The 13,782-nt window shown below is 39.1% G+C and overlaps 1 protein-coding gene across 1 annotated transcript in view; it reads right to left on the reverse strand.

Annotated features, from left to right (window-relative positions):
- Positions 1 to 13,782, reverse strand: part of tnr (tenascin R (restrictin, janusin)) — a 211,756-nt gene that overhangs the window by 54,829 nt on the left and 143,145 nt on the right. Inside the window, exons 9-12 of the mRNA XM_080907118.1 lie at positions 8,011 to 8,130; positions 7,700 to 7,843; positions 6,668 to 6,783; positions 2,853 to 3,003 (exon numbers count right to left, since the gene is read on the reverse strand). Of these exons, the coding sequence (XP_080763244.1) occupies positions 2,853 to 3,003; positions 6,668 to 6,783; positions 7,700 to 7,843; positions 8,011 to 8,130 (531 nt within the window). The remainder of the gene's footprint in view (positions 1 to 2,852; positions 3,004 to 6,667; positions 6,784 to 7,699; positions 7,844 to 8,010; positions 8,131 to 13,782) is intronic.

Below are 13,782 nucleotides of genomic sequence, written 5' to 3' on the forward strand. Positions count from 1 at the left end.
TGTCTGACAGAGGAGGGATTCACTAAACATTTTCTCTGCACTTGTTACAGCATCTATGCCAATGCACAGACATTTTGTCAAGGTAATGGGGTGTTAGAGAATGTGATAATTAGCACTTTATTTCATTAACCTGTTAATTACCTCTTTCCGCAGAAGCTACGGTTTAACATCTGCTGCGTTTAACATATTGTCTGGGAGAATGAAGGAGCGTTTGATCTCAAATTGAAACTTTTCGGCATAAATTTGCTGCCGTTAAAAGAAGTTCAGAGCTTAAAATGAAATGGCATTCTCGCACAGTTCGTGGCACTTAATTTGAAGTAATCAGCTTTTTGGTTCCGTTTGAAAAATGCGTGAAATTTTTAAATGTTGAGGTACTGACCAACAGAAAACTCCACAATGGATAGTTCAGCATACATATTTTTTAATTGAAAGCACCATGCTGTGCTGTAAAACCATAATTATTTTCCACTGCTCAACCCTGTGGGAACTCAGGTGAAAGGCAGATCTCACACACTGGGTGATGTAGAGCCAGTTTTCTTTTCTTTCAAACCTTTTTTTCTCTTCTTTTTAGTTTTCTGAGGTCTAAATAAAGTCTCAGACTAAGGCCTGACATATTGCAGGTCCGGCCTGATTCTTGATATATTAGAAATTGGCCCCAAGGGTCTCGTCCTAGAAAGCATCCCAGGGAAGGCAGTTGCTGAGAACCAGTTCCCAGATCAGCTGCGCTCACTCTCTGGCTTTCCTCTGACTCCTCATGGCGCTACGTTGTCTCAGAGGAAGGATAAATCATTGCTCTAAATTATTTAGTTACTTCAAATTTGTCTTTTCCTCTTTCTTTATCCAATACGGTGTCATAGAGTGGGCTGCTGTAAAAAAATAATGAGCGGGTGCCATAAATTATTAATCGATACTTAATTACAACCCAAGAAATGAACAAAGACTTGACAGGAAATTGATGGTGTTTTGACTGTGCATATCAGAGGCTGAATTGTTATGGAGGAGGTTTGAATTGGTGAGGAGTGGGGGGGGGGGGGGGGGGGGGGACGATACTTCAGCGAGGTTTACGTCAGGGGCCTAAATGGTTTGCAGAGCAAATACGTCAAGGTGACATTCGCTGCTTTGCTGAGCGTACAGTGAGTCGGGAGCGTGCAGGGAAAGCTGTGCTACGGTTTATGTCGAAGTGATTAGCTAATTAACTGATTAACAGAAAACTTTTTGTAAACATTTATGCAGTTTCATTAAATATTTAGGTTTAGCACAAAATATGCTAAACTGTTTCTTTTTTTCAGTTTACAATTACAAGGATTAAGCAAAATAAACAAAACAAAACCCCCAAAAATCATCAGACTGAACTTATTTTTTGGCCTAATCACGTTCCCAGTTTACCGAGGATAAAAACTGATTTAGCTTAAAAAGGTAAAAAAAAAAAAACATTCCCTGCAACCCTCAACATGGTAAGCAGATTCTGAAATGGATGACTGAAAGAATTTATGGTTGATCAGCGTCGAATTTTATAATCACAATTCAAAAAAAGGTGGGACGCTGTGTAAAATGTACATAAATAGCAGAATCTCTTCTAATATTCTTAATCAAATATATAAGATCTTTAAATTGTACTATTTTATGAAAAATATTGGCTCATTTTCAATTTGAGGACCAGCTGCTTGTCCCTCTTTTGTCTGAGAGACGAGTCACTCAACAGTTGTGGGTCTTCTTTGTTTTATTTTTCATGCTTTTATGTGTTTAAACTTGGAGAAACTCTTCTACTATGAAGCCATTCTGTTGTAATAGCTGCAGTTTGTAGTTTAACATTGTCTTGCTGAAATATTCGAGGCCTTCCCTGAAAAATATGTCATCTGGATGGGAGCACATGTTTCTTTAAAACCTGTTTACACCTTTCAGCATTCATGGCGAGCTTCCACATGTGCAAGCTGTCAGTTACATATGGCACTGCCATACCATCAAAGATGCAAGCTTTTGAACTGAGGACTGATGACAACCTTGTCATTTTTAGTCCCTCTTTAGTCCAGAGGATCTGGCGTCCATGATTCTCAAAAATAATTTTAAATTTTAACCACAAAACAGTTTTCCACTTTGCCTCAGTCTATTTTAAATGAGCTTCAGCTCAGAGAAGATTATCATCACCACATATGGCTTCTTCTTTGCATAGCAGAGCTTTAACTTGTATCTGTTGATGGCATTGTGAACTTTGTTCACATATAATGTTATTTGAAAGTGTTCCTCAGCCCATGCTGTGATTTCCATGCTGGCTGAGGGTCTGAAGATCATGCACAGTACTGAGTTTCAGTCTTGTCCCTTGCACACTGATATCTCCAGATTCTCTGCACCTTTTGAGGATAATATAGACGTACGACATATGACAACACGCATTATTCTGAAGTTGTTCCCTGATTTGTAGATGCAGTGTTTTTACAGAGCAGTGAAACTCTGCCCATCTTTTTAAAGATGATCTTTTTAGTCCTGTTCATGTTACTTACCTGTTGCCAGGTACCCGAATTATGTGCAAAACATTCCTCCAGTTGGTTTTTTTAGTACTATTTTCTTTTCAATGCTTTTGTTGGCCCATCCCAACAAAAGCAATTGTGTCATATTACTGCCATCAAATTAAAAAATAACTAATACTTCTCATGAAATAGTAAAATAACCCAGTTTAAACATTTTATACGTTTTGTATGTATGTGAATAAAATATGGATTTATGAGATTTGCAGAAAATGGCCTTTCTTTTTAACGCACATTTCGCACAGCAGCCTAACATTAAATACAAATTTTGGTGGTTATAATATTATAGCTAATTGTTGTTAATTTACAGCTTCCAAACTGAATACATACGTGTTGTGACAGTAGCTGTGACTGGCTGGCTTCGACCTTGGTCCCGGAGCGCCACCAGGTTCACTGTATATTCTTCGCCTGGCCTCAAACCAGTTTGCACAAATGACGTGATGGTGCTGGGCAGCTGTGTAGTCATCCCTCCATCATTATCCTGGAAGAAAAGCAAGGATTAAAGTGACATAGGGGAAGGAAGAGAGAGAGAAAGCTCCTATCTGTTTTAATTTTTCAGTAAATATCAGCAACTGTGTGGCACAAACAGTGTCTCTCAGTGAAGGTAAGAAAAAGGCCCTCCCCCAATGACAGAACTTCAGCAGCTAATTTACATGCAGTACATTTTCTGTGTTGTATGCTTAAACTTTTGGAAGGTTTAGCACATTAAATTCCCAAACCGAATATCAAACGGGCTAGAGTGATATTTCTCTGGCCATGTTCTGCAAAGGCAGCACTGTGTGCGTTTCCAAAGGCGTGTCACTCATCCATACAGAGTCACAGCCATTCCCAGCTGTTCTCAGAGAGCCAGCATTGCTAATGCACTACCTGCCATCACACAGATGTTACACCCACTGCTGGTCCGAGATCTCCAATCCCCTGCGCTTTGACGGTTGCTATTAAAACAGAACATATAACAGCTTGCTGCTTTCCTGAATCAAATCTGTAATTAGAGATGTAATCCATTTAATCACCTCAGCTCCAATTACCAGGGTGGGCAGTAACACTCACAATGGTAATGTTCTAACAACAAGTGGTGTTCAATCTCAATAATAATACAGTTTCATGGAGGTAATGCTAAATTAAGCAAAATGAATCACCACAAAAGTATATCCCACTCCCATCTCATGTGTCACTTTGCTCATAATTAGTCATCATTATCTGTGCCGACAAGATCGCTTTGGCGACTTAGTCCCTTGTATTTTCTATTGCTTCCGTTTCACTGGATGAAAAGAAAATGTAGCAATTTAACTGCCCATTCATACATTCACTGTTTTCGTTCTTTTCTAATGATAAGAACTAGTGGGAAGTGTTTTTAGTCATCTCACAATTCAGAGGAAAAAATTCTGTACAACAAATACATCTAATTTGTTTACAGTTACCCGCGCTGAAAACTTATGTGTGAAAATCATTCATTATCCTTTTTAAACAGACAGCAATAGACGGTAACAAGGAAGATCGAAGAGTTCCCCCAGCCCGACACACAAAAGTATAGTCTGTTATTCAAAGTAACGGTGACACTGCTTCCGGAAAAGACGTTCTCGTCTTTTGTCTTTTAAATGTCATGTTTAATGCTGTGAGCACAAATATCAAAAAATCATCAACTTTGCTGTCTTAAGTTGAGAAACACTTCCTCAAAGACTAGTAGGAGAAAGTTAACAACATGTGTGCACGAGCTCGTTTGTTATCCTCTCATTTATTAACACAATTCTTTTTAAGGTGATTTGAGAAAAATAGACTTGAATTGGAGTTTTTCATGGTTGCATTTTTTTAAAGTTGAAAGAGTCCTTACAGAAAACAAATATGACACTAATGAACACAAAAATTGTTTAATGTCAATATGTGACTGCAATATCTGTCCAATAACACCAGCCCTAGTTGTCAACTGACTGATTCTTCTGCTTTTTCTCCTTCTTGGTGTCTTTTATCTCATTCTTTCCCTTCCATCCTTTTCTATCCCACCAACCGTCTGCATGTCTGTGGTTCTCCGCTTTTCCTCTTTCCTGGCAGCTCCATCGTCAGCATCCTTTTTCCAGTGTATCTACAATCCCACCCCACCTGCACATGTCCAAACCCTCTCAGCCTTCCTTCTTTTTCTTTGCCTCCAAACTGCTCAACCTGAGCCGTCCCTCCGATATACAACTGCCTTTCTTTGTAGTCTTATCTATTTTTTTTATTGAATTACAAAATCCAACATATGAGATGTTGCAGTACTGCACGCATGCAGTACAAAAACCCTGGCAGTATATTACATTATGGGAATGTACCATATATACTGTGCTATAGCAGTTTCTAACCATATTAATGGTGGGTCCTAAAGCTCACCTTCCCCCCTTCCCTCTCGCTTTGTTTCCTTTTTACAGGGTAGTGAGTTTTGTGTTTGTTCGCATAGGCCAAAGCTTTCATGCCTACTTCCATTACAAGATTGTCAAAATTCACAATCCCTACTGCTAGATTAAACCCACCAGGGGTGGGAATGCCAACTCATAATATGATTTCCCCTGTGGCTGGAGAGAGAGGGAGGGAGGGAAAGCAAGGGACGATTGAGGAAAGAATATGAAAGAGAGAGAGAGAGAGAGGGAGAGAGAGGGATGCGAGAGAGGTGAAACAAAAAGGGATGGAGGGCAGTTTCAAGGGGTAACTGAAAAAAAAAACAGTTACAGATTTCAACCAAGGGCTGTTGGATGGAAAATAGAAACAAGGGATTAGGTGGAAAGGCCCGGGGGGGATGGGAGAACACAACAGTGATGAGACATGAAGGAATGGACAGACCAAAGGAGGATGGGAACACTAAAAGCAATAAAATAAAATTAAGATGAGCACTTTTTTTTAACTTACTATCCTTAAAAGGCCTTGAAAAACAAACACACAAAAGCATCTTAACATCAGATTTGAGACTTAGTGCCTGGCTGGACCAAAGGATATCTCCCTTGAGAACACCTTAAAGGAGAAAACCAATTACTGTGAGAGGGGACAAGATTAGAGTTCAGAGTACCTGAGTTTACAGCAGGAATTAGAAAGAGAAAGGCTTTTGCTTTTTGGCTTTGAACCTGGCCCTAGTATGGCTTCGCGAAGGATTATTCAGGAAAAAAGAGTTCAATGGCTCATCCATCTAATAGCCAATAAGCTTAAGACAATCCGCTCGTTTAATTTGGTATGGGCTTTAAACCCCCAAGAAAACCTAAATCCATGCAGTTTTCTCCCCGTTTTTACAGACATTCAAAGCTAGAGGATGGTATTAGTGAGATTTGAAAACAATTATTTCCAATCAAGATTTCACAAGCAAAACCCTGAAAAATAAAGAGTGTGCAAATATGTATCTAAAGCATAAATAACTCTTTATTCCTTCTGTTCACCTCACAAACACACGGGGATTAGGCGAGACTCGTGCACTCTCGCTTCTGAATGGGTAGATGTCACATGGTGCTGAACTACATTATCAATCCCTTGTTTTACTTTTCTGGCACTGTATGTGATAAAAAACAATCAAAATTCAACCTCTGAAGCACCATCGTAGACGTCGTCAAATCACATTGATTCAAATGTTCCAGCAGAGCCATTAACCAATGAAACGATGGTACGCAAATGTACTGAGAGTCTGGTTGCCTGGGCAGTTGATCATTGCGGTGAATAATCAACCTGTTGAACAATCGAAGCTCAAATAGCTTGCCTTGTGATTCCACTCAAGGTACACCCCAGCCACACACAAACACACACACACACACATATCAGGAATGCCCAAAATCAAGAATCGCATCCATGTGTGTCATGTTTGAGTCTGCAAGCTTATTTAATGGTAAAAGGACTGATTATTATACAGCACTTTTCTACACTTTTCATTGTTTTTATGTCTTTGTATGTTATAATTTTGGTCTTCTTCTTAACCAATGGTTGACAGGCCAACAACAGCACTAGCGAAGGTAGTCGTGGCGACAATAAATGGTTACCTGTAGACAACAGTCTGCAAAACTCACAGCCAGCTGTGCGAAGGACTATTGCAGAACCATACTGGATATGTTTCACTGTACTTTCAGCATCTGTGGTGTAGTCTGACATAAGGAGGAGTGTCAATTCCATTCATTTAGATTCAGACAGGTAGATTGTACCTTGGGGATGAAGCTAATCTCCCATCCATCGAAGGAATAGTAGAACGGTTGCCAGTGGACCTCCACTGATGTCTCTGTCATGGATTTGAAGACTAAAACATCTGGACTTGAGAGATCTGAAGGAGTAGAGACATATCATTGTTCTTCAGTTAACCAACAGTCCATAAATCACAACTGTCTAATGCTTAAAAAACTCTCTTCTTTCTCTTTTTAAGTTTGGATACGTGAAAGTTTTCATAGTTTTGATGATATATAACTCACTGAAAAAGAACAGCTCATTCTTTAATTTTCAAAGTGCTATAATTAAATGTTTCCCAACAATCTTTCCAGAATATCTAATTAAACCCTTAAAATTAAGTTTAGCAAAAAAATAATGCCCAAAATAAATCATATTCTAGTGGAAAAATGGATCCATCAGAGTAAATTGCCCTGAATCTAATTTATTAGTAGAAATTCTACTTAAATTAAATTCAGTTGTTGTTGAAATTGAGAATAATTTTACAAGCCAAGCCAGCACTAATAGCAATACACTGTATGTACCTAAACGTCACCTAATACACCGATCATACAATATTTTGCTTCCAGTGGAAGAAAAAAAAACTTATTCAGGGTTTTAATGCTTGCAGAGTGTTGGTAAGCGTGAAAGCAATTGGTGTATTTCAATATCAGGTGCAAGGACCCGGCATTAACACAGTGTGTGTGTGTGAGTGACACTAAGCAGTTGTTACAGGTGAAAATCACAAGCAATTTGCACAGACAAGCAAGTGGTATTCTCACTCTGTTGACACAGAGAAACATCTTTGGGAGGACTTGACAAAAAAAAAAAAAATCGTGATAGACACTGTGTGCACATTTGTTAATGTAGAACTGCACGTGCAATAATCCAGGAGCCCGGGGATATTGCATGAAGGTAAATTGAGATATTAAATTGGGAAACAAAGATGCTTTCAGGCTCTTTCTGTTGCACCACAAGGGAACATTTTATAAAAAAAAAAGAACAAAAAAAGAACAAAAACATATGATTGCACTTACAGGTCCAAACAGTAATACTGGCAGGAACGCTGATAGTGTTGTTAATGACAGCGAACACATTGATGTTGTACTCCATGCCAGCTTGGAGCTCCAAGATAGTGCAGGTAGTCGTGTTGCCTGGAATCCTTATCTCTAGCTGCACACCTGACAGGGAGGCAGGTGAAGAGATATACACCGATACATGGATGCACTGCTTTTTTTTTTTTTTACAAAGAAATAGGAGATGTCGATGCTTTCAAGAGATTTCGAAGCAACGGGAAGTTAACTCACGGCTGTCCTGCTTTGAAAGGTCAGCGTGGATCTGTACTTACCTCCGGGGGTGCTCGGTGTGTAGGTCACCAAGAAATCTGTCAGCACAACTGACCCCTCCCACTCCAGCTCGATGGTTTGATCTGTCACCCCTCGAACTTTCAAGTTCATGGCGGGTGCAACTGTTAACGAAAAACAGAAAGCAAAACAACTAATTTGAATTTTTTTTTGTACATTTGTTTTTGGTGTAGCAATGAAAAATACAAATCTTACACTAGTAATCTGCTACTGTAATAAATATGTGATAAAAAAAAAAACCTTAACACAAAGCAAAACACTGAAAAATAGGCTTGAGTGGTACCATCTGTCTACCAGCAGCAGAAAGATGAGCAGCCGGACAATCTGTCCCTTCATCAGGCTGACACTGAAGCAGAAAGTTACAGGATTAAAATAGTTGTCATCAGCTTAGCGGAAGGAAATAACTACTGTTTTAACATGAAGATTTAATTATTATTAATTGTACGGATTCTTTTTTTAAGTAACATTTGGAACCATATTAATTCTTACAAAAATAATTTGTTTATTTGTGTGATTTGAACAAGTATCTGTGGAGATTACTTCAGTAGATGCCAAAAAAACAAAACAAAACAAAAAAACGACGAAGAAAAAAATGTTGTGCGCCTGCGGTGATGTGTGACTCACAAGAATGGCAATCTGTCTGCTCTGTGAGATGGGCGAGCGACAGATTGCTTCCAAAAAACGTTTTCTGTGTGGATTCGCCTACTTTAATCAGAAAACTGTGAGCATTTAGTAATCGAATTAGTATAAAGGCTGCAATTTGCAACAGAAGGTTCACATGGCATATGTCATTATTTCAGTGACTCGCACAGAGAGCGGTCAACCAGGTTGTGTATCCCTTGCTGTAATCCTTTGGTGAGCCAGCTTAAGCGCAGCCTGTCCAGTGAGTTAAGTAAGCCTGACATCCAAACTCTACAGATAAAAGATAATTTTACATGAGAGCTGTTGCCTTATCAGCTCAGCCAGATCAGTCAAAGGGCTAGAAAATGTTAAGGTGGTTATTAATCATGCCGATTTTAGAAGAGACATTAAAGTCTTACTTGTGGGCTTCGCAAGCTACTTATGTAGGAAATATGAGAATTTGTGTATTTTTGAAGCATTTCTGCAATAATCATTGAAGGTCCTGTGAAAAGGCTGAAACTTTTTAAAAGAAACTGGCTCGCTATAGTGGATTATACTGTGAGTGGAGTTTCTTTGGTGCACGTTCAACATAGCCAGACTTCAAACCCCAGTCAGAAAGGATGTTAGTTAGTTATCATCTTTCTTTGTTAACCCACACGTTGTCCTTCAGGCTCTGTGCGTGCTCCCATTTAAAGGAGGTGTTTGACCCATCATTTGACTTTTCTTTCTCACAAAGTGGATCGATTCAGTGCAGCCTACTTCAAGTCAGAAACCCCGTCAGACCAACAGGTGATGGAGATCTATAAAGAATGTGAGGAGTGTAACGGCAAAACAGAGCACTAGTTGGAAATAAGGTAAGAAAGCAATGCTGACGCTTGATCGGGTCTCTTTAGATTTGTGGCAACAAAGTAAAATTCATCCGTGCAACATTCTTGGTAATAACTATCCTCCTGACAGACTGATCAGTTTTGTAGTCTATGTTCTGGCAGCAATTTCAGGACTGTACAACTAAACTGATGTTGAATTAGTACAAAATGTAAAAACATATCCCTGCACTATTTGTATCACATTTGTCTCATCACGCGTGCAATTATTCCACATTTCCTTTGGTGTTATTACCAACATATGGCTAAACAAGCTCAATGTATAAACTGTATCTATTCACCAGAGAATATAAATCACACTTATACCGCCGCCGAGGAAAAGAATCACTGAAAACATGTCACTTCCACTCAATTTACACTAAACTAACTAAATGATGCCTTAACTGAACACTTGCTTTGAGTCCGGTTATGTTTTAAGTTACAGTAAGAAAGACACAACCATTCATGCATGTCTTTGGCGTGTAGGAGGAAGCCAGGGTACGCAGGGGGAACACAAAAGTGCAGAAAGGCTGCAGATGTGATGGGTTCAAACTGGGGAGTGTCTTGCTGTGAGGCAACAGTGCTAACCACTGCACCACCATGTCGCCAGCTGACTTTGTGACAACGAGAACTTCTAACTCATTAATCACGGTCTTTGGTACTCTGCTATTTAGCCTGTATTTATTTAGATTTTAGAACATTAAGTATGCAATTTCTCTTTTTCCGATCTAACGTCAGATATGTTAACTAACAGCATTAAATACACTGACACTGAAGAAATTTTAAAAAACTGATGATCCATGGTAAGCTGTGATGCACTCCTTTTTTCTGGCCCATTACATCCTTACAGTGAGTTACAGCTTTTTTCACCAAATTGGCTATTAACTGTTTTTTGCTTTGTATGAGATAATATCTCAATTTAATGTTTTCTTTTTAAAGAAAGCAGTGATGTAATTAAGAAAGTGCACATGCTCCACTGCTTATTGAGCAACATGCATACAAATAGGTTGTACAGCTAGTATGACCAAATTTCCTGCATCCAACTGGACCGTTGCAAAGCCACAGTTTGATTTAACGTTAAGCAATAGTAACTAGGCATGTTGAGCTTTCAGAAGAGGGGGAAATTCAGAATGTGTGCAAATGAAACCTGCAAATCACATATACTGTTTCAAAATATTCAGCTGACAAATTAAATAGTGAATGTGGCTTCCCAGCACAAGTGCTTTCTCTCATTCATTTCAGAGATTTACTATTATTTCCTTTGAATGTCTCTCATTGACAGTTGAAAATGCCATAAATTGACACGCTGGGTGCTGGAGCAGCACCCGACAGGGGCGGGACTTGGCTAAAGGTCAGAAGCTTTTATTTATTTTTTTACATTTTTGCCTCATACCGCCACCCGTGCATTTCACGCAGGCTGACAAGACGTCATCATCATCGAGTGGCGAACCTATTTTGTGGTAATGGAGTATGAGTAGAAAATATATTTATAGATTATTAAGATCTTGGTTATGAAAATGTTCTTACCCATAAGGCAGGCAGTAATTATTATATTTAAAACTTTTGTTTGTGTTTTAATTATCCCGAAGTCACGCCTAAATAGTGCTCTGTTAGTTTAGACACTGTGATTAGAGACAGATGTTAGCCAGGTAGCCTGTCATACTTAGAGACAGCTTATTACACCCATCTCATATTTGAACAGATTGCATTGTTAAAACGAATCCCAGACAGTAAAAGAATCCAGTGCTGGGTGCAAGAAATCCTGAACTTGAGATCATCAGGTCGTAAACCTAAGAGGTGGTGCTGAATGCAAATGTGGAGCCATAAAGAAAGACCGTCCACAACTCCCACAGGCAAACACAACAAAAGGGGAGGGGGAGACAAGTGAAGGACATAAAGGAGGTGAGACAAGACAGATGATACAAACAGTTTGACTTGGGGGGGAAAAAACTGTAGGATGGGCTGGATGCACAGAAGACACAGAAGAGGAGAAAGAGATCTGCTGGAGAAGAATAAATAATTTAACACTGAAAAACAACTAAAAGTAAACTAGAGCAAAAAGGATGAAAGAGAGAAGGAGATAAAGGAGAATTGTGATGGTGTGAAAAACAAAACTCTCCCCACCCCTGTGATACAGGACACTACAGCCGATCAGTGAATCCCCCACCGGAAACCCTTGGGCACTTTAGTAGAATTTTCCAGCACTTTCTCACGCACTCGACAGATGGGCCCATCCTGTACAGTGGCTAGATCATTTCAGAACTGAGGGGCAAATCCTGCAGCATTCACTTAACGAGATTTATTTCGTCAGTTCAACTTGTCAGGTATATAAAGGGAATGATAAATCAAAGAAGGGGCAATAATCCACGGGACAAAAGAATAGTGACTGAATAAGGTCATGCAAGAGATGAATGGATGAACTCCTCGAAAGCAAAGGCATACAATACTATGCAAAGGTCTCAAGCCACCCCTCATTTCTTGATATTTTCCTTCCGAGAAGCCAGACTTTCTTCGGACATTTCAAAGTGGTCTTGGGCAGTAGTTCTCCAGAGTTTCCGATTTCCTTTGGTTGTTGCCTACTTTTTCACTCATTTTTAGTCCACTCCTAGTACCTGAGCATTTTTAGAGGAATGCTGTTTTCCTTCTTATGCCACTTAACACTGACCTATGAACCACTCAAGAACCACTCCAGCTCAAGGGATAAACAACTGTGTCTATATATACAACTAAGCAAAGAACTGAATTTTCTAAAAGTATCTAAATGAAGGATGGCTCAAGACTTTTGCACAGTACTGTAAGTACAGCAGAAGGTCAGGGGTAGAGTGATTAACAAGGTTACTCAGAGAAGTCTGTCAACAGTATTAAATATTATTTCACTATGTGGCCATGTAAAAGCTCACTATTAAACAATTAAGTTGGGTAAGGTTTTGGTTAATTTTATTTACCCTGATGAGTGGTCTAACAGAGGATTGGTGCATTCAGACATCCCATCAACATTTCTAGTTGGTGAAAAACCAAGAGTGAATGACAGGCAGCACCAACCAACCTTGGATGGAACTAATCGCCTCTCTTAAAACGATCCGCAACATAAATCACATATTTCAAAGTACACTGCTTGAATCACATGAACTAATTAAAATGCTCAAGGTTTTTGTCTTCTTCAGCTTGTATTCTTCTGAATGCTTGCTTGAGAAAGGGCAAGTTGCTGAAGGTTGTTGAAGAATCTTGCCCGGAGTGTTTAAGTCTCATTAAGTCTAATCAGTATACTATTATAGGCAGATATAGCAGTATCCACCGAACTAAGACCCCGATGGTACAACTTTAAGCACACAACGAAGGTCAGTGCATCATCAGAGAAGGAACTTACCTTCAGGCTGCTATGTGTAATGGAATTTTTCATATAAATCACGCTTAAATGACTAAACTGCATGTTTTAATGTTAATTATAATATTTTGGAGTTTCTGTTGGGTGGAAAAGAAAGGACAGATGATTTTTAGGAAGCAAATCACGACAGATATTTTGAAGATACAGTACAAGATTGTTTTCTTCCTCTGGCTCAGAGTAAAAGACTTACTGCTGCACTTTGAATGATCCAAACAAACCAATATCTCAATAATAAATCAAGCTGAAGTTAAACAGACTGAGTTATCAGACTCACAAAGCCTGATAATCGTGAATCACAGGCGCGACTACCCGCTGAAATGTGATAACTGCCAACACAGACAATGCTGAATAAAAAAAATAAACAACAAGCACAAAAAATTTCTTTTGTGTTGTTTTTACAATAGTCATTGATAGAGATGCAAATAATAATTTTGTGTTGCACATACAAAAAGAGCTAAAACAAACAAACAAAAAAAACAAGCTGAAGCACAGTTTCAGTCGAAACCATAATAACGATGTATGTTCTCACCCTGCTGAGGCTGTCCGTGAAAGCAACACGTGAAAAAAAAAAACCCACCCGCACAGCTGTCAGCCGATTGTGACAATGCATTACTGTGCGATGAGGCGAGTGTCACATTCCTGCCAAAATCGCTCGAGCTGTTAATCATAATATAATTGTATGGAGCAAAGTTAGTCTTTTAACAGTAGGCTTGTTTTAACTGGGCTGCTGTAAGTAACAAGGCCATGCTTTTGACTCATGAAGCCATAAAACTGACTGATGCTGAATGGGGCAATAAAACAAGGAAACAACATCTATAAGCAGACCACAGCGCCTAACTCTAAAAAATAAAATGTATACATGTGGCTTCCACTTTGTCCTTTTACAA

Source organism: Rhamphochromis sp. 'chilingali' (assembly GCF_963969265.1).
Source record: "Rhamphochromis sp. 'chilingali' genome assembly, chromosome: 16".
Lineage (NCBI taxonomy): Eukaryota > Metazoa > Chordata > Actinopteri > Cichliformes > Cichlidae > Rhamphochromis > Rhamphochromis sp. 'chilingali'.